Source organism: Carlito syrichta, unplaced genomic scaffold (assembly GCF_000164805.1).
Source record: "Carlito syrichta isolate Samal-C Ts95f unplaced genomic scaffold, Tarsius_syrichta-2.0.1 Scaffold301884, whole genome shotgun sequence".
In the NCBI taxonomy this organism is placed as follows: domain Eukaryota; kingdom Metazoa; phylum Chordata; class Mammalia; order Primates; family Tarsiidae; genus Carlito; species Carlito syrichta.
This window is the reverse complement of record NW_007245980.1, coordinates 4406-23429: the sequence shown is the minus strand read 5'-3', so window position 1 is coordinate 23429 and position 19024 is coordinate 4406. Positions and strand designations below refer to the sequence as shown.

At 42.8% G+C, this 19024-nt stretch overlaps 1 protein-coding gene across 1 annotated transcript in view; it reads left to right on the top strand.

Moving 5' to 3' along the window:
* SMARCAL1 (SWI/SNF related, matrix associated, actin dependent regulator of chromatin, subfamily a like 1) overlaps positions 1 to 19024 on the top strand; it is a gene marked incomplete at its 3' end in the record, with an annotated part of 64417 nt that overhangs the window by 41390 nt on the left and 4003 nt on the right. The window contains exons 11-13 of the mRNA XM_008055558.2: positions 1819 to 2037; positions 10636 to 10706; positions 13895 to 13997. Of these exons, the coding sequence (XP_008053749.1) occupies positions 1819 to 2037; positions 10636 to 10706; positions 13895 to 13997 (393 nt within the window). The remainder of the gene's footprint in view (positions 1 to 1818; positions 2038 to 10635; positions 10707 to 13894; positions 13998 to 19024) is intronic.

Genomic DNA, 19024 nt, shown 5'->3' with positions numbered 1-19024 from the left:
GGCCTCCCAAAGCACAGGATTACAGGCTGAGCCACCGAGCCTGGCCTTATCCTCTTCTTATAAAGCCACCAGTGTCATCATGGGAGCCCCATCCTGATAACCTTATCTAATCCAAATTATCTCCCAAGGGCCCCACCGCTAATCAGTACATGAACTTGGGGGCTTGGCATGGTAGTGCATGCCTTCAATCCCACTGCTTTGGGAGGTTGAAGTGGGTTGATCACTTGAGGCCAGAAAATTGAGACCAGCTTGGGCAACGTGAGACCCCCGCCATCTCTACAAAGAAAGAGGAAAAATCATCTGAATTTGGGGATTAGGTTTCCAACATGAAATTTGGGGGACACATTCAAGCCATAGTAAAATTGAAATTAATTATGATATCCACTGGTTCTCAGCATGGTTCTTATTTAATGTAGGCCTTAGGTCAGGGCTGCTCTTTTGTGGTTTTGTTTTTTTTTGAGTTGGAGTCTCACTCTGTCGCCCAGACTGGAGTGCAGTGGCCACTCCCGGCCACCGCAGCCTCGACCCGCTGGGCTCCGGCGATCCTTCCGCCTCAGCCTTCCCAGTAGCGGGAACTATAGGCGCATGCTACCACGCCCGGCTAATTTTTGATTTATTGTAGAGATGAGGTCTAGCCAAGTTGCCCAGGCGGGTCTCTAATCCGCAGGCTCAGGCAATCCACTTACCTCCGCCTCCCAAGGCACAGGATTACAGCCTGAGCCACCGAGCCTGGCTACTCTTTTGTTTTGTTTTGCCTGCTTTATACATTAACAGAAACCGCTAAAGAGAACGCCTCATACTGAGCTCATTTGCAGTCCACTAGCTTTCTGAAGTCATTTGCTGAGAACTCCTAGTTGATTTCGAAGTATATTTTTAAACCAAGAAACAGTTTTTGATCATTTGATTTCTCCACCTTTGACCATCTCTTTCCATTCTCAGTTTAGCAAAGGTTTGTGAGGCATCTGCTGTCTCCTTGACTGTGCTAGGCTCTCTGGCCCGCGAACATGGCTAAGCCTCAGGTAGCCCCTGAAAATACAAAGTAGCAGACATACTGCTCCCTGGTTTTTACAGGACTGTAGAAATCAGTCCTATTTCCAGTAAGGTTGTTGGTGAAGGATAGCGTTTTTAATTGGCCACATTTTCTCTAGCTGTGCAACATGGAATGGAGATCACTGCCTCTCATGAGTTATTAAATGAGGAGGCCATGTTACGAATGACTGCCAGGTATTCGGCCAGGCTGGCAAAAGCCTGTGTTGTGGGCTTTTCCTGCCAAGCTCAGCCACCATCAACAACATTTATGTTGCTTTTGCTACATGGTACTCAGTTGTGTTGGTGTCATGCATACTAAGGAACAACAGTTTTTAAGTCCCTGTAAATCTCATCAAATATAAATGTTACTGCCATTATTTATTACATTGCACAATGGACTCTGTAGGGTAAGCCCTAGGGAAGATTAAGTTCTGTATTTAGTGTTCCAGAATAGTTTGACAAGCTGGGTTTTTTGTTTGTTTTCTAATAAAATGGACACCGAATCACTTGACTTTTTGCATTTGCTGCTGGAAAAGAAAGCTTAGTGCCAAATTGTAGAATGCCATGATATGTGTTTTTTGTTCACCTCATTCCTGACTTTCTTTTGTTTCCCTTTTCCTTTCTGTTTCTCATTTGCCTTCGTGGGGGTTATTCATCCCTGTAAAGTCACTTGAAGTTCTCTGAGCTAAGCCAGGGGTGATTGTGAGAAGAGAAACCTGCCTAGAGCCCATGGTCCGATTGGCCTTGGTCATTGGGGGAGCCTCACGGGGGCTGCCTTATTCTCCGCAGATGCCTTGGGGATGGGATTACTCAGGCTCCTCTAACCTCGGAGAGCTGAAGCTCCTACTGGAGGAAGCAGTCATGCTGCGGCGCCTCAAATCTGATGTCCTTTCCCAGCTGCCTGCCAAACAGCGCAAGATGGTGTTGGTCGCCCCAGGACAGATCAATGCCAGGGCCAGAGCTGCCCTGGATGCCGCAGCCAAGGAAATGACCACCAAGGACAAAACTGTAAGTCTGGCACTGGGGATGGGGGTTTGAAAGCAGACAGCACACAGGTGCTCCTATCTGTGAGGGGCCCTTTGGAAATGACCCAGAGTTCTCTCACCCTGGCCTTCTGTGACCTTTTCCCTCTTCTCTGGGCAAGAACAGTGAGCCCATTTTATTGCTCACCCTACCTAGTTTGTTTCAAGAATCTTTTATTAATTTGCAGTTTTATACTTGTACATATCGCTATTGGTGGATGGTCATAAAGATGATGGCAAGGCAACAGCAAGATGGTGATAAATATTCCCGAATCCCCCAGAGAAAGTTGAAATGATGTCTAGTGTATTTTGAGAATGGCTCAGTCTTATAATAGTTGTTAAAAAATCAATTTTACATGTATTTGATACATATGTTAACCCTTTGACCATACCATATCACATATCATTTGTGATAGTCAAAATAATGAGGCTAGGCATGGTGGCTCACGCCTATAATTCCAACACTTTGGGAGACCTAGGTGAGAGGATTGCCTGAGCCCATGAGTTCGAGACCAGCCTGGTCAACTTGGCGAGATCTCATCTCTACAATAAATAAAGCAATTAGCCAGATGTGGTGGTGTGTGCCTGTAATTCCAGCTACTTGGAAGGCTGAGGCGGAAGGACCACCGGAGCCCAGCGGGTCGAGGCTGTGGTAGCCATGAGTGTGCCACTGTACTCCAGCCTGGGTGACAGAGTGAGAGAGAGACTCTAACTCGAAAAAAACAACAAAAAAACCCCAAATATATAGCAAAATGAAGTTTTCAACCCCTCTTAACCTTTTAAATCCCTATTACAGTCACTTATGGTTGGCAAGAAGTTGGCATCCTCCTTTTATAGAAAGGAAAATTGAGGCTCACAGAGATTGTAATTTGTCTAGGGTTTCTTGCCTGCTCCATGTTGGAGCCAAGGCAAGAACAAAGTCTCTTGCTCCCGGTTTTTAAGGCTCTTTCCACTAGGGTGGTTTTATCTTTTCAAAACACTTTTATTTCATTCCTATATTTAGTGTCATACTGTGCTAAGTGCTATAAAGTAATCTACACCAGCTCCGTTTCTGTCCTCTTGGAACAAAGCCTTGTCATTTCCATTGCAAAGAAAATAACAGTCATTGATAATTTTAGACATCATAAAGCATTATCTGGGCTTGATATTACCCTGTATCAAGAAAGTTAGATGTGGATGAGATTTCAGCCTTCTGGGACACTACAAAATAAATAAGAATGGCAAGAGACAGAATGCCTGATGTTTTTAATGTTACTTTACCATATGATGGGCAAGATTAGCTGATAACTTTTTCAGAAATGGGTAGCATGGAGGATGCAGTGGTAAACTGTCAGAATGTATTCATTTATGCTGTGTTACATGTAATAATCCGAATGGTCTGAAGGAAATGAGCAAGCATTATCTATTTGCCATGGAGTTTTCAAATGAAGTTCAGCAACATTGGTGTGGTCATATAGAGCAGCATTCTCAAACTATATTCCACGGGAACCCTGAGCAGAACCAGGGCACTTTATTGCTAAAATCAATCTAGGTGGTCTTTTTCTGATTTCTAGAAATAAATGTTGAATGAGTTGAAATTTTTTTCTCAATTTTAAATTTTTTCTTGTAACTTCTTCTTATACCTGTAATGTCTGCTGTCTTTTGTCTACCAGCATACTCTACCAGACAAGAAGACCAAAGAATCAGAACAGCAAATAAAATATTAGTGGAAAAAACTCAGATGTGCAGTATTTTTAGATGTAAAGATCTGAATATTTATAAAACATTATTTTTTTTGATGGCAGAGTTGTTCCTTGCATGTATGAGATGGAAGTAAGTCTATCAGTTTTTCATGAGATTCCCCACAGAACATCCTGGCCTAAACCTAGTCTACCTCCTGACCCAGTTAAAGAACAACCAGTGTAGACAACTGAAAAAGCAGTTGAAGGCATTTGAATTGAGGTGGAAAGTCACAGTAACTGGCTAAGAGACAGCTGTAAATTGTGCAGTCTGGCCAAAAAGAAAAAGAAAGAAGCCAGACCTGGTGGTATGTGCCTATAGTCGCAGCTACTTGGGAGGCTGAGGTAGGAGGATTGCTTGTGCCCATGAGTTCGAGGCTGCAGTGAGCTATGATCATGCCATTGTACTCCTGCCTGGGCCACAGAGCAAAATTCTGTCTCTTAAAAATAATAATAAAATTAAGATAATTTTAGGGGAACAAAAAGCAATGGGAATTTTGTACTTGGTGCAGCAAGGTCTGAAAGAATTTTTTTTTTTTGAGTCACAGTCTCACTCCGTCGCCCAGGCTGGAGTGCAGTGGCATGCTCATGGCTACCCCAGCATTGACCTGCTGGGCTCAGGCGATCCTTCCGCCTCAGCCTTCCAAGTAGCCGGAACTACTGCTATCATGCCTGGCTAATTTTTTGGTATATTGTAGAGATGAGGTCTCACCAAGTTGCCCAGACTGGTCTCGACCCCTGGGCTCAGGCAATCCTCTCACCTCAGCCTCCCAAATTGCTGGAATTACAAGCTTGACCCACCACGCCCTGCCTGAAAGCATTTTTTAAACTTATGCCAACTTGTATTGTTCTTTAAGTTAGGTGCCTATTTCTTGTCTTTTTTTTCTCTTGAGTTCAAGTCTCACACTGTTCCAGGTTGGAGTACAGTGGCACGATCAACGGCTCACCGCAGCCTCAACCTCCTGGGCTCAGGTGACCCTTCTGCCTCTGCCTCCCGAGTAGCTGGGACTATAGGCATGCACCAACATGCCTGGCTAACTTTTTGATTTTTTGTAGAGATGATGCCTCACTATGTTGTCCAGGGTGGTCTCGAACTCCTGGGCTCAAGCAGTCCTCCCATGTTGGCTTCCCAAAGTGCTGGGATTACAGCTGTGAGCCACCAAACTTTGGCCTAGTGTCTCTTTTCAAAGGTGATTTCAGATACAGCCTGAAAGTTTGATTTCTGAGTTTGTTGGTGATGATGTGAAACTGAGAAATTGAGTAGGATAAGTCATGGAAATTAGGAATCTTGGGTGCTTTTTTTACTTTAGATAGCTATGAAAATCCCAAAATTCTTGGGGATATTTTAATATTTTCTTACCTAGAAAACAGAGCTACAGATCCTTTTTGTGATGAAAAAGTACGTAAGGATGATGCCAGTGACTCAGAGTCCTACCTGTTGTGTGATTATCTTTGCTTCGTAAACACCCCCGAGTATTAACTCTGTTTTGCAGATTATGAAAATGAAGCCTAAATTGCAGTGCAATTCTTCAGGAATCCAGCTGAGAAAGAGCCTGGAGCTCCTCTCAGTCCGGCACTTGAAAATTGCTGTCTGCTTCCTTGGAGTCTTAGGGAAATTAAGTGTTTATCCCTGAAAGATAGAAATTGAGTCGGTACAGATTACTTTCAGTGTGACACTGAAACCAGATGCTAAATTTTTTTAGGTAATAGTCTTTAAGAACTTCATGTCTTTTTGTGTTCTAATGTAAATTCATCTTTATAATGGAAAAAATACAAATAGAAAATGAGTTTATATGCTTTGTTCCTTGACCATCACAATTTTTCTACTTCTATCTCGTCAGGAGTCTTGTTCTAACTGAATTCAGGAAGGGGAGTTAGCATCAGCTAGGGTTGGACTAGATGGCCTTAGATATCCCTTCTAAACCCTGAATAGCTATGAAATGCTGAGATAAAAGAGTTAAAATGAGGAATCATGTGTTTATGGTTTAGTGAAATAAGGAGGCCCTGTAAATCTACAGAAAGTGTCCCCCCTCGCCCCAGTGTGTGTGTGTGTGTGTGTGTGTGTGTGTGTGTGTGTGTGTGTGTGTGTCTGTCAGTCAGAATGTCTCACTCTGTCACCTAGGCTAGAGTGCAGTGGCACAATCACAGCTCACCTCAACCTTGACCTCCTGGGCTGAGACATCTTTCTGCCTCAATCTTCTGAGGCAAAAACTGGAACTGTAGGTGCGTGCTACCACACCTGGCTAATTTTTTCGCTTTTTTGTAGAGACGAGGTCTTGCTCTGTTGCCTGGGCTGGTCTCAAACTCCAGGGCTCAAGTGATCCTCCCTCCTCAGCCTCCCAAAGTGTTGGGATTACAGGCTTGAACCACCACGCTCAGCCTCTAGTTTTTATCGTTACTTTTTAGCCCCAAGTTTCCCTGAAATTTTTCACATCATTGTGGCTCCAACCAAGCACTGCTGACCTGCCTGTCAAGAAGTGGTTTTTTCTTTGTCCCTTCACACTTTTCCATCTGGAGGAAGATATTTCTTTAAAAACTTTAGATCACAGGAGTCAAGGTGAAGCAGCCAATTCAAAAAGTATAATGTATAATGAAAGCTTTTTCTCATTTTTCAGCTGAAATAATAGATACCACTTCACAGGCTAAGGAAAACCACTGTAATCATCTTTTGTCTAAAGCCATTTTTTCATCAGCAAGACCAAGAGCAGAAAAATGGAACAAGTCCACGGAGACTTCCTGGTGACAGTATCAGTTCACCCTTGCCATTTGACAATCCATTCACACTTCCAGCATAGAAAAATTTGAAAACTCCAATAGATCTAATTTAATAAAGGTCTAGGCAGGAACAAAGAATGCAGGTTATTTAAAATTTCCTGGCTTGTAGCTAGAAAAGGAAGTAAGATAATTAACGGAGAGTATTATGTCTGCACAGTTTGGGGGAGTTTTTTTTAAGGTAAAACTATTGATTTCTCCCTCATTAAAAATACAATAGATGTCTACTGTGTAAAATCTGAACAATAAAGAAAAGTACTTCTAAGAAGTGACATTTATTGAACACTTGCGACGTGCTGTACATAGTGCTTTATGTTTATTAGGTCACTTAATTTTCACCATCAGCCCAGATATTTGGGCCTTAGAGCCTATATTTGTAAGTCCTATAAATTCTGTTTTTGTCATTTAGTAGCAGTGACAAGTAAAATCAGTTGACTTTCTTTTTTCTCAGAGGTCCTTGTTCTGAAAAATCACTAGACTTTTGCCCCACTTTCCTCATTTGTGTAGTGGGTATGATAGTACCTTCCTCATAGCAGTGCTGATTATTAAATGAGTCCGTGCATATCTAGTTCTCAAAACACTTTCTGGCCCATAATAAGAGGTGTATGAGTGCTAGTTGTTATTTTTATTACTATACTATAGCAAATAACTATCTCTTATATCACATAGGTTAGACATATATCATTTGGGTATTTTTCTATAATTATATATGTTTTGTTTTAAAAAGATATATCTGGCCATGCTTGGTGGCTCGGCCTGTAATCCCAGCACTCTGGGAGGCCAAGGCGAGTGGATTGCCTGAACCCATGAGTTCAAGACCAGCCCAGGCAACTTGGCACGACCTCATCTCTACAATAAATCAAAAATTTGTCGGGCATGGTAGCACATGCCTGTAGTTCCAGCTACTTGGAAGGCTGAGGCGGAAGGATCGCCAGAGTCCAAGAGCCCAGCAGGTTGATGCTGGGGTGGCTGTGAGTGCGCCACTACACTCTAGACTGGGCAACAGAGTTAGACTCCAACTCAAAAAAAGTTTTATATATATATAAATATATTTGTATAAAATATAGATTATGTATGTAATAAGCAATATATATATTTTAAAACCAGAATTGGGATCATACGGCATTCATCAAGTGGAGAGAAAAACAGGTTACAGAACTCATGTCTCATGAAGACTTTTATTTTTTAGAGACAAGGTCTCATTTTGTCACTCAGGCCAGAGAGCTGCAGTGGCATGGTCATAGCTTACTGCAGCCTCAGACTCTTGGGCTCAAGTGATCCTCCTGCCTCGTACTGGAGTTGCAGGTGTAAGCGACTGCACCTGGCCTAAAACTTGTCCATGTTGTTAAATGTTTTCTTAGTATTTAAAGACTGCATAGCATTTTCTCACATGGCTATAATTTTGCCAATCATTTTTAGTTGGACCTTTTTAAGTTATTTTTCATTGATCTCTATTCTGAGTAATGTTGCACTGAAAAAATAGCTTTCATATGAATTTGGGCACATCTGATTTATTATGAGAATAAATTTTAGGATTAAGTTGCTGGATCATAGGGTTTGGGTGTGTTTTAGAGACGTTTGGTACATTTTGCCACATGACCTCAGCAGGGTTAGCCCTTGTACCTTCCCACCAACCACATAGAATAAAGGTGCTTGTTAGGCCGGGCATGGTGGCTCATGCCTGTAGTCCCAGCACTTTGGGAGGCCGAGGTGAGAACCCACAGGTTCGAGACCAGCCTGGGCAACTTGGCAAGACCTCATCTCTATAATAAATAAAATTAGCTGGGCATGGTGGCACACACCTGTAGTTCCAGCTACTTGGAAAGCTGAGGTAGAAGGATCGCCTGAGCCCAGAGTGAGACTCCTGTTCAAAAAAAAAAAAGTGCTTGTTTGTTTCTTCATTCATACTCTCATTGACTCTAGGTGCTCAATGTCAGGGCAGGTTTTCTGCAAATGTATCTCACCATTTCTCCATCCATTTGTTTTGCCCTGTCCTTTCTTGGGGTGTGAATGAGTGTGTGTGGGAGGGGTGGACAGTCTCTCAAGGACTCAGGAGTAAAATGGTAGAGAGGATGACTCAGGTGCAGACTGACTAAGGTGTACATACTGTGGATGAGGTCGCCGTGTGTAAGCTCTGACCCTTTGGCAACTAGGGACCACCTTTGGTGAGAGGGCCTAACCTGCTGCTAGGGACGCTTACAGGTCCGTGAATGGACTTCATCAAGTCTGAGCTTATTGGCTGTGAACCAAAAATTGTGTGTGTCCAGAATCTGCCACAAAACAGTAGGGTCGGTGGCTGTCACTACCATAACATGTCTAGGATACGAAAAAGGATCTGTTGTCTGGTCAGTGCCCTCACAGGTTCCTGTGGTTCCTGGCTATCTTTCCTCTTTCCAGTAAAGTCTTAAAGGAAAGACATGTTCAAAGCCAGGAGCTGTTTGACCAGGCAGCTTTTTCCACCGTCCACTGTGTCAGTTATTTTAGGTACAGTCTAGCTATCGCTGCTTTCCTGAGTTATTGAGAGCCCAGGAATGATGGTTTGGGGACCACAGATGTTACTGCCATTTCATCATGTATTTGCTCTGTGAGGAAGCTGCCCTGCCAGTCACTTTTCTCACAGAGTCCAGGCACAAGAAGGTAGATGCAACTGTAAATGCATGCTGACTAACAGAAGGAGATGGCCGACTATCATAGTCCACTTGTGCTGCCGTAACACACTACCTTGTGAAATGGGTAATTTATGAATAGCAGAAAGTTATTGCTCACAGTTCTGGAGGCTGGGAAGGACAAGATGAAGGCAGTAGCACATTCAGTGCCTAGTGAGGGCCCGATCTCTGCTTCAAAGGTGGCGTCTTCTTGCTGCGGCCTCACATGGCAGAAGGAACAGACACGCTCTCTCAGGCCTCATTTATAAGGTCAGTAACCTACTCATAAGGGCTGTGTCCTCGTGGCCTGAGCATCTCCCAGGTCCCCCACTTCCCAACACTGCTGCACTGGAGGTTATGTTTTAACATATGAATTTGGGGGACACAAACGTTCAGTCCATAGTATGTTCAGCCAACGATGGTAGGAATTTCATCTCCGGGGTCAGAGCACCAGTCAGTGTTAATTATTATGAAACTTTCGGAGCATCTTCTGTGTTAGCACTTTTTTTTTTTTTTGAGTTGGAGTCTCACTCTATCACCCAGGCTGGAGCGCAGTGGCACACTCACGACTACTACAACCTTAACCTGCTGGGCTCAGGTGATCCTTTTGCCTCCCCTTCCAAGTAGCTGGAACCACGAGCATGTACCACCATGCTTGGCTACTGTTTTATTTTATTTTATTATTTTTATTTTTATTCTATTTTATTTTTAGAGATGAGATTTTGCTAAGTTGCCCACAGTGGTCTCAAACCCCTGAGCTCAGGCAATCCTCTTGCCTCCACCTCCCAAAGTGCTGGGATTATAGGTGTGAGCCACTGTGCCTGGCCAGATTTCTTTATTAGGAGTAATTTAGATGCAAACCATGAAGAGTATATGATTTCTTCTGGGAAGTGTATTATCTTATGTGGGAGACAGACCAAAAACATGAATAATACTTTTGAAATGATATTAGAATAAGCTAGTCAGGGTTGTTTGGAGTTGTTTCAGTATGTCTTAGACAGAGGTGAGCTTGGTCGGTCAGGTATACTTACAACTTGGCAGAAGAAAAAGGGAGGCAGAAAGCAAGTTAGGGAATTGTCATGTGTACGTTGTCACCAGGCTTATAGTAAATAGGGTCGCATTTCAGTGGGTCACATGAGTTTGGTGTGTATGGTGAAACCTTACCTGAAATCTTTTTCTAAAGAGCTTTATTTCCCTGCCTTATTAAATTCTTACAATAACTCTGGGAGGTCAGAGTAGCTATAATACTGTCTCTGAGGACAAAATCAGAGCCCTTGCAATTCCTATGACTTGGCCAGAGCGAAAGTCTGTCTCTGTCAGTGCGGGGGTCTCCTGACCCTGTTGATTGATGGTTAAGATTCGTAAAGTTCATAGTAGCAATAATTAGCTCAGCTTATCCCAGAGTTCTCAGGGTGAGGGACCTTAAATCTTCAACTTCTCTTTCAACAGAAACAACAGCAGAAAGAAGCCCTCATTCTCTTCTTCAACAGAACGGCCGAAGCCAAAATCCCGTCTGTTATGTGAGTGGTCACCAACCATCGACCTTGTTCTCTCTCTCTCTCCCCACATCTTAAAAAAAATTATATGTATTATCTTATATTCCAGAATGGTTTTACTGCTCTCTAGGAAATGATGGAGATTAGAATTCTAGCTGCTTTGAAATTAAGTTTATAGCTCCATGGCCTATGACTCACAAGGCATAAGTCGGCCTGTAGCTGGAGTCACTACCAGGATGTGCCTGGGATGCCCCAGAGATCCTAATTGAACCCAAGTGGGCCGGAGCTGCTGCTCCTTAAAAGCTGTGTAGGAGCCGGGCTCGGTGGCTCAGCCTGTAATCCCGCGCCTTTGGGAGGCTGAGGTGAGTGGATTGCCTGAGCCCGCGGGTTCGAGACCCGCCTGGGCAGCGAGACCTCATCTCTACAATAAATCAAAAAATCAGCCGGGCATGGTAGCGCATGCCTGTAATTCCGGCTACTTGGAAGGCTGAGGCGGAAGGATCGCCAGAGCCCAGCGGGTCGAGGCTGCGGTGGCCGGGAGCGGCCACTGTACTCCAGTCTGGGCGACAGAGTGAGACTCCAACTCTAAAAAAAAAAAAAAAAAGCTGTGTAGGGTTGTCCCCAATGCTAAAAGGAAGAGTCGTCCTCTTGCTAGGACTGTGGTCATTTGAGCCTTTAGGAAAAAAAAATTAGAGGGAGAAGCTGCCTTATGGGGATGCTCTGGTCTTTCCCAAAGACATGAAATTTCATCCGTTATTTACCTAAAGGAAAAGATGAATATCAAAGCTTGTTCAAAAGGTGTTACCAAATGACCATTGTCACACTTAGTTTTCTTTCCATCTTACAAACTAAGCTAAAATAATAATGTCTATTCTTAGAGTAATTCACTAACTTTTAAAAAATCTTAACTGTCTGCCTTTCTTAAAGAAAGGAAATTCACTCCTATTCAAATATCACTGGTAGAAACTTGAGGTGATTCTAATGACTTGCAGCTTGCCTAATTTGTATTGCTTGACATTCATGTTAGACTGTCAGGGTAACGGTCCAAGTGATGAAATTACAATGAGAATGAATTCTGTGTGGGCTGGGTGGTGACAGACTGGCTGTGGGGCCTGAGATCTGGGGATAAATTAAGAAACACCCCCTGCCTTCTGCCCCCCACTTGGCCCACCGACCTCTCACCACAGCCTCCCTGGGAGGAAAGAGAGCTCCCTGCCTCAGGGAGACTACAGTGCTGCATACAAAGGCTGCCCATTGCTGGCCGCTGGCCGCTCTCCTTCACCTCCTTTATGAGCCTGTTATGGAATTAATGACTCCAGGTGTGTTTTTTATGACTGAGACTCCTTTTTCAGAAACAAATTCAAATTGCCCTCACAGACCTGTTTCTCATGGGAGGCTGAGTCACAGATGGCAAGGGGTTTGCATACTGTCCCCTGTCTCCAGTTTGTGACCTGTAAAACCTGAGGTCCGTCGGGTGCCTCTCTCTTCGAAGTTTAGTACAGTGTTACCTGTTTTCTCTTAGAAATTTAAAGTCAAGGTTTTATCATTCCACCACCTCATCACCAGCTTTGCTCATACCTTACACATGTTCTTTTAAAATTCTAAATAAATGATACAGTGCTCTGTAGTTTCCAAACAGTTTTTACATCTCTTAACTCATTTTCACATTTACAGCATCTTTGTGAGATCATAAAAGCCATATTAGCTCCATTTTAAAATTGCATACTCTGAGTAAATCTTCTATAAATCTCTGGACCTCAGAGTCACATAGCTAGTAAGTGGAAATTAGATTGTACATCTTAAAAACCCCAATTTCCTCTGCTAGTTGCTTTTCTTCCCTTTTTGCTATTGTTTGTTTGGTTTTTTTTATTCTAATGGGCATCTTTTAATATTAAAGCCAAGGTTATTTTGGTAGGCAGCTATTCTCAGTAACGTGGGGACTTGCAGAAGGGTATAGAAGAGCAGAGCTGTGTCTGAGATGTAGCAGGGAAAGAGACATTAGGAAAATTGGGGCCTGTAGTTTTGATGAGCTCACCAAGTTTATTTTGTGGCCTTGTGACTTTTTGATGCTATAGCAGTAAACTTTTTTGCTTATATCATGGCCATTTTATGTCTCTCAAAATAATTAAAGTAGATGCTATTAGCGCCAACAGTTCACAGACTAAACTCAAATCTGGTACCCTGGTTGGCCATAGTGTTGTTCAAAAATAATTCTTAGGTATTTAGAGGACATTTACCTTTTCACCACCTGAGACTTTAAGGAAGGCAATGTCTGTTCCCTGCCCAGACACACCCATGTGTGGGAATGGTCTCAGGCAGGGCGAGGGAGCTCACCTTCCCCTTGCCCGTGGACAGTACTTGCCTGGACTTGGCTTACCTCTTCTTTGGGACTGTGAACCCTCTGTAGGGAGCTAATAGGGCGAGGGGGCCCAGGGAGGGTCTGCTGACTGGGTGGCTCCCTCTCCACAGCTTTCTGGGAGTGACTGTCTTGCTGTAAGGCTGGGGCTAAAGGTAAGGGGGTTGTTAAAAAACAGTGAATGGAGAAGAGAAGTCAATTCAAGGGAGATCAAACACTTGAGATCCTTCCTTCTATGTCCCTCTGTCTTGGAAAAGAACTTACCACTGACTTAACTGTTGGCCCTGCCATTTGAGGTCAGAGTGGACGGGAACTAGAGAGCCTTCCCTGAAGGTCTCTTCAGTATCACTACTTATGTCTCAATACTAAGCTTCTAGAAACTTATGTACGGTTGAGAATCCCTTAACCCCCTTACTTATTGCATACTCTACAGACAATACTTCAATTTGTATTGAAAACACATTATAATGATAGCAGTAGCTAAAGTGAAAACTCTTAATTATCTTTTATAGTCCCCGATAATAATAATGTTTCAATAACATACCAGAGACACACGAAACCTAAGGATATTTTTATTTATTTCTGTATGTGCCACGACTAAAAAGTATAGAACTTTTTCTGCCCATAGCAGAAGGCAACCTCCCCCAGCACCCATAGATTTTGCATCTTCTGTTCACATGAGCTGATATAAGGAGAGGGGGAAGAGGTGAGCTCTCAGAGAAGGGAATGAGTGGACTGGGGGGTAAGGGGACAGGTGCCCAGAAGGTATCTGCTATAGATGTGGCCCCTTTTCAATAAGGAACCTCAACTGGATGAGTTTATGTTTAATCTACTTTGTTATCATTGTCAAATACAGTGAATACATCTTAGATCTACTGGAGAGTGGAAAAGAGAAGTTTCTAGTGTTTGCACACCATAAGGTGGTTCTGGATGCAATTACCAAAGAGCTGGAGAGAAAGGTGAGCTCCCTCAGAAGTTCAACAACGGAGTGCTTTTATTGGTATGTACCAAGCTCTTCTGAGAAGGCGTAGGTGAGATCTAAACAACGTAAGGTGATGGCTTCCAGAATCACTGCTGAAGACTTTTGGAAGGAGAGTTCTCCTCGCTTGTAGAACCACAGTGGGGTCAGAATCTTTCCCCTGCTGTGTCATTTTAACTTCCTCCATGCTTGAAATAGATATCCTGAGACTCTTGCTTTAGGAATATCTCCCAGTGGCTCTTCCATTATTTCGCATAAATAATTATATAGTTGGCAAGAGAGGAGGGAGCAAAATTGTTCTCTTGTGTGGAGACAAGCATCTGTACGAATATCCTCTTTTGCTTCCTTTTGTTCCTTCTCATCACTGTCAGAATGCCTTTATTATGTGGCAATGTGCAAACTTCAGGACAGCCTTTTATGGCTCTCCTGAAAGTGAGTCCTAGAAGGACTTCCAAGAAGGACCAGCCTGGGCAACATAGCAAGACCTCGTCTCTCCAAAAAAAAAAAAAAACAAATTAGCCAGGCGTGGTGGCACATGCCTGTAGGCCCAGCTTCTTGGGACACTGAGGCAGAAGGATCACCTGAGCCCAGGAGTTTGAAGCTGCGATGAGCCATGATTGTGCCAATGCACTCCAGCCTGGGTAAGACTGAGACCCCAAGTCAAAAAAAAAAAAAAAAAAGAATGCAGAGAAATATGCAGCTAACATCTATGCACCCCTCACCCAGAATGAATAAATAAAAAGCTTCACTCTATTTACTTCAAGGTTTATTTCTTAAGTAGTAAAATTCTTAGGCTCCCTCAGTATTCTAATTCCATTCCCCTTCTGTCCTCCCCAGAAGTAACATCACTATCCTGAAGTTAGTGTATATACCTTCCCCTCCATATTGTCATACTTTGCGTTAAATGTGCCTATTTTTTGACAATATATAGTCTCTTTTTGATAATTTTTTTTTTGAGTCAGAGTCTCATTCTGTCACCCAGGCTGGAGTGCTATGGCATGATCACAGCCACCGCAGCCTCAAACTGCTGGGCTCAGGTAACCCTTCCACCTCAGCCTTCCAAGTAACTGGAACCACAGGCGTGTGCCAACATGCACAGCTAATTATTTTTTCCTTTCGAGTTGGAGTCTCACTCTATCCACCCAGGCTGGAGTGTAGTGGCACACCCATGGTCACCCCAGTGTCAACTTGCTGGGCTCCGGAAATCCTTCCACCTTAGTCTTCCAAGTAGCCATAACTACAGGCGAGCACTGCTATGCCCAGCTCATTTTTTATTTATTGTAGAGACGAGGTCTCGCCAATTTACTCAGGCTGGTCTTGAACCCGCGGGCTTAGGCAATCCATTCACCTCGGCCTCCCAAAGTGCTGGGATTACAGGCTGAGCCACCAAGCCTGGCCTTTTTCTTTTTTCTGATGTATTATAGAGATGAGGTCTCTCCATGTTGTCCAGGCTGGTCTTGAACCTGTGAGCTCAGGCGGTCCTCTCGCCTCTACCTCCCAAAGTGCTGATATTACAGGTATGAGCCACCTCATCTGACTTTTTGGTATATTTTTAAAAATTTAAATAAATATTGGCATAGTGTAACTAGCCTGCATCTTACTTTTTTGCTCAGCATTATCTCATTTATTTATTTTTGAGTCTGAGTCTTACACTGTTACCCAGGGTAGAGTGCAGTGGCACGATGACATCTCACTGCAACCTCAGCCTCCTGGGCTCAGGCGAGCCTCTTGCCTCAGCCTCCCAAGCAGGTGGAACTACAGGTATGCTCCACCACGCTCTGCTAGTTGTTTAATTTTTTTGTAGAGACAAGGTCTTGCTTTTTTGCCCAGGCTGGTCTCAAACTCTTAGACTTAAGCAATCCTCCCACCTCAGCTTCCCAAGGAGCTGGGATTATAGGATTATAGGCGTGAACCACCATGCCCAACTATTTTTGAGATGTCTCCATACAGAGTTCACTCTAACTGCTGAATAGTATCTCACTGGATAACCAAACCACAGTTTATCCGCTACCCTGCTGATGAACATTAGATTTTATTTACAGATTTTGCTATTATGTGAATTTATTTATGTATGTATGTTGTATGTACGTCCTTCTGCATGCTGTGTATGAATCGTGTATTTTTGGGGGTGGGTTTGCCCAGGCATGCTTTTGCATGGTTATTGAATAGGCTTATCTTCAGCTTCAGTAGGTATTGTCGAGTTGCTCTCCAAGGTGCATATTCACCTTTCTAACCCCACCAGCAGCATGTAAGAATGTCTGCTGTTCTGCGTGCTCATCAGCACGTGGTATTATCAGATTTTTTACTTTTCCAATGCAGAGAAATGAAATCGTATCTCACGCCTTCTCTACTTTGCATTTCCCTGACTACCAGTAAAATGTGTGCACTTTCATGTGTTCACTGGCCATCTTAACTCTTTTCTGTGGAAATTGTCTTTGTGTCCTTTGCCTGCTTTTCTTTTGGATTGTCTTTTTCTTATTGATTTAGAAAAACTTTATAAATCCTGGATATTAATCTTTTATCAGTTATGTTTTTATCATTCACCTTGTCTAAGTTTCAATGGAAAAGAGGTTTGGTTTTTTTTTTTTTTTAATTTACGTTTTTATAGAGATGAGGTCTTACCATGTTGCTCAGGCTGGTCTCGAACCTCTAGGTTCAGGCAATCCTCTCGCCTCAGCCTCCCAAAGTGCTGGGATTACAGGCTTGATCCACCGCATCCGGCCTAAACGTATAATTTTTAATTATATTTCACGTTTATCAGTGTTTTCCTATATGGTTTGTGCTTTTTGTGACTGATTAAGAACTCTTCAGCCAGGCAGCTAAGTAATCCCAGCATGCCTGTGATCCCAACACTTTGGGAGTCAGAGGTAGGAGGATCACTTGATGCCAGGAGTTCAAGACCAGCCTTGTTAAGATAGCAAAACCTCATCCCTACAAAGGTAAAAAAATATAAAAATTAGTCTAGCATGATGGCATGTGCCTGTAGTGTGAGCTACTCAGGAGGCCGAGGTAGGAGGATTGCTTGATCCTAGGAGTTCGAGGTTGCAATGAGCTGTGATCACACCATCACACTCCATCTTGGGCAACAGAGCAAGACAATGTCTCAGAAAAAAAAAGGGACCAGGTGTGGTGGCTCACGCTTATAATCCCAGCACTTTGGGAGGTCGAGATGAGAGGATTGCCTGAGTCCATAGGTTTGAGACCAGTCCATAGGTTTGAGACCAACCTCATCTCTATGATAAATTTAAAAAAATTAGCTGGGCATGGTGGCACATGCCTGTAGTTCCAGCTACTTGGAAGGCTGAGGCAGAAGGATCGCCTAAGCCCACAGGTTGAGGCTGCGATGGCCATGAGCATGCCACTGGTCTCCAGCCTGGGTGACAGATTGAGATTCCAACTCAAAAAAAAAAAGGTGGGGGGAAAGAAGTCTTTCCTTACCTTAGGTCATGAAGATTTTTTTCCTGTTATTTTTTTTTTTTGAAAATTTTAGAGATGAATTTTTAATTCATGTGGGTTTGATTTTTGCATTCCAAATGATGCAAGAAGCCAGCCAGTAGAATTAAAAGTATAATCCCTGGTGAAAAACCAGAGCTGATACTATTTTTAATAAACCAAAAGACAATTTGAAAACTGTTAGAATGCATAAGAGTTTAGTAGGGTACCTGGATTCCAAGTAAATATTCTAAAATAAATTGCTTTTCTTATGTACTAGCCATAACTAATTAGTAAATGTAATAGGGGAAAGATCAATTTCACAACAACAAGAAATACAAGTATAAAGCACCTAATACTTTCACCAAGAAGAGTATAGAAACTAATTAAAAACTTGAGAGACTTATACCAAGCTCCTCCGTGAAGAGGCCAAAAAGTATAAAATTGCCAGTCTACCTCAAATTAATGCATAGATTTAATTCAATTTTAATACAAACTTCAATTGGACTTTTATGCCAGAGGACACCTCAAAAAAAGAAAGAAAGAAAGAAAGAAAGAAAAGCTATCTAAGCACTTTTGAAAAAGGAGCAACATTGGAAGTCTTGTTCCTCTAGATATTAAAATCTATTGTAAAACACCAGTAGTTAAAACCCAGTCATTCTGTCCCAGAACGGAGTCCCGATAGATGGAATAGAATTGATAACTCTTTACTATAAATGAAAAACTAATACATGATCAAGGAATCGTCACAAATCAGTTTTAATTTCTTCAACAAGTAAAGCTTCGGTAATCGGCTAAGTAATTGGAGTGGGGAGATTTAAATGACACTTTACCTCACTGTTTACTATTAAATTCTAGGTGAATCAAAGATCCTTAAAACTATAAAGTATTAGAAGAAAACATAGATAAACATATAGCTGATCACTAGATGAGAATGACTTTCTTTTTTTTTTTTTAAAGTCGCTCACTCTGTTGCCCAGGCTGGAGGGCAGTGGCATGCTCACGGCCACTACAGCCTCGACCTGCTGGGCTCAGGCGATCCTTCCACCTCAGCTTTCCAAGTAACTGGAATCACAGGTGTGTGCCACCACGCCTAGCTAATTTTTTGATTTATTGTAGAGATGAAGTTTCGCCAAGTTGCCCAAGCTGATCTCAAACCCGTGGGCTCAGGCAATCCTCTCACCTCGGCCTCCCAAAGTACTGGAATTATAGGCGTGAGCCACCGGGAATGACTTTCTAAGCTTAAAAACAAAGAAATTGCAAAGGAAAAATTGCTTCAAATTACCTAAAAGTTTAGATTCATTCCATCATACACATACACAGTGGTTAAATGATGGTTCTTTTGTTCATTTGGTATATTTTTGCAGGACAGTTCAACAATAACTTAACATTCACACTCATTTTTCCAAACTTCACTTCTAGAAATTTATCCTAAGGAAATACTCAGACTAGTACAGAAAAAATCTTGTATAAGAATATTAGTCAGCCGGGCTCGGTGGCTCAGCCTGTAATCCCGCGCCTTTGGGAGGCTGAGGTGAGTGGATTGCCTGAGCCTGCAGGTTTGAGACCCGCCTG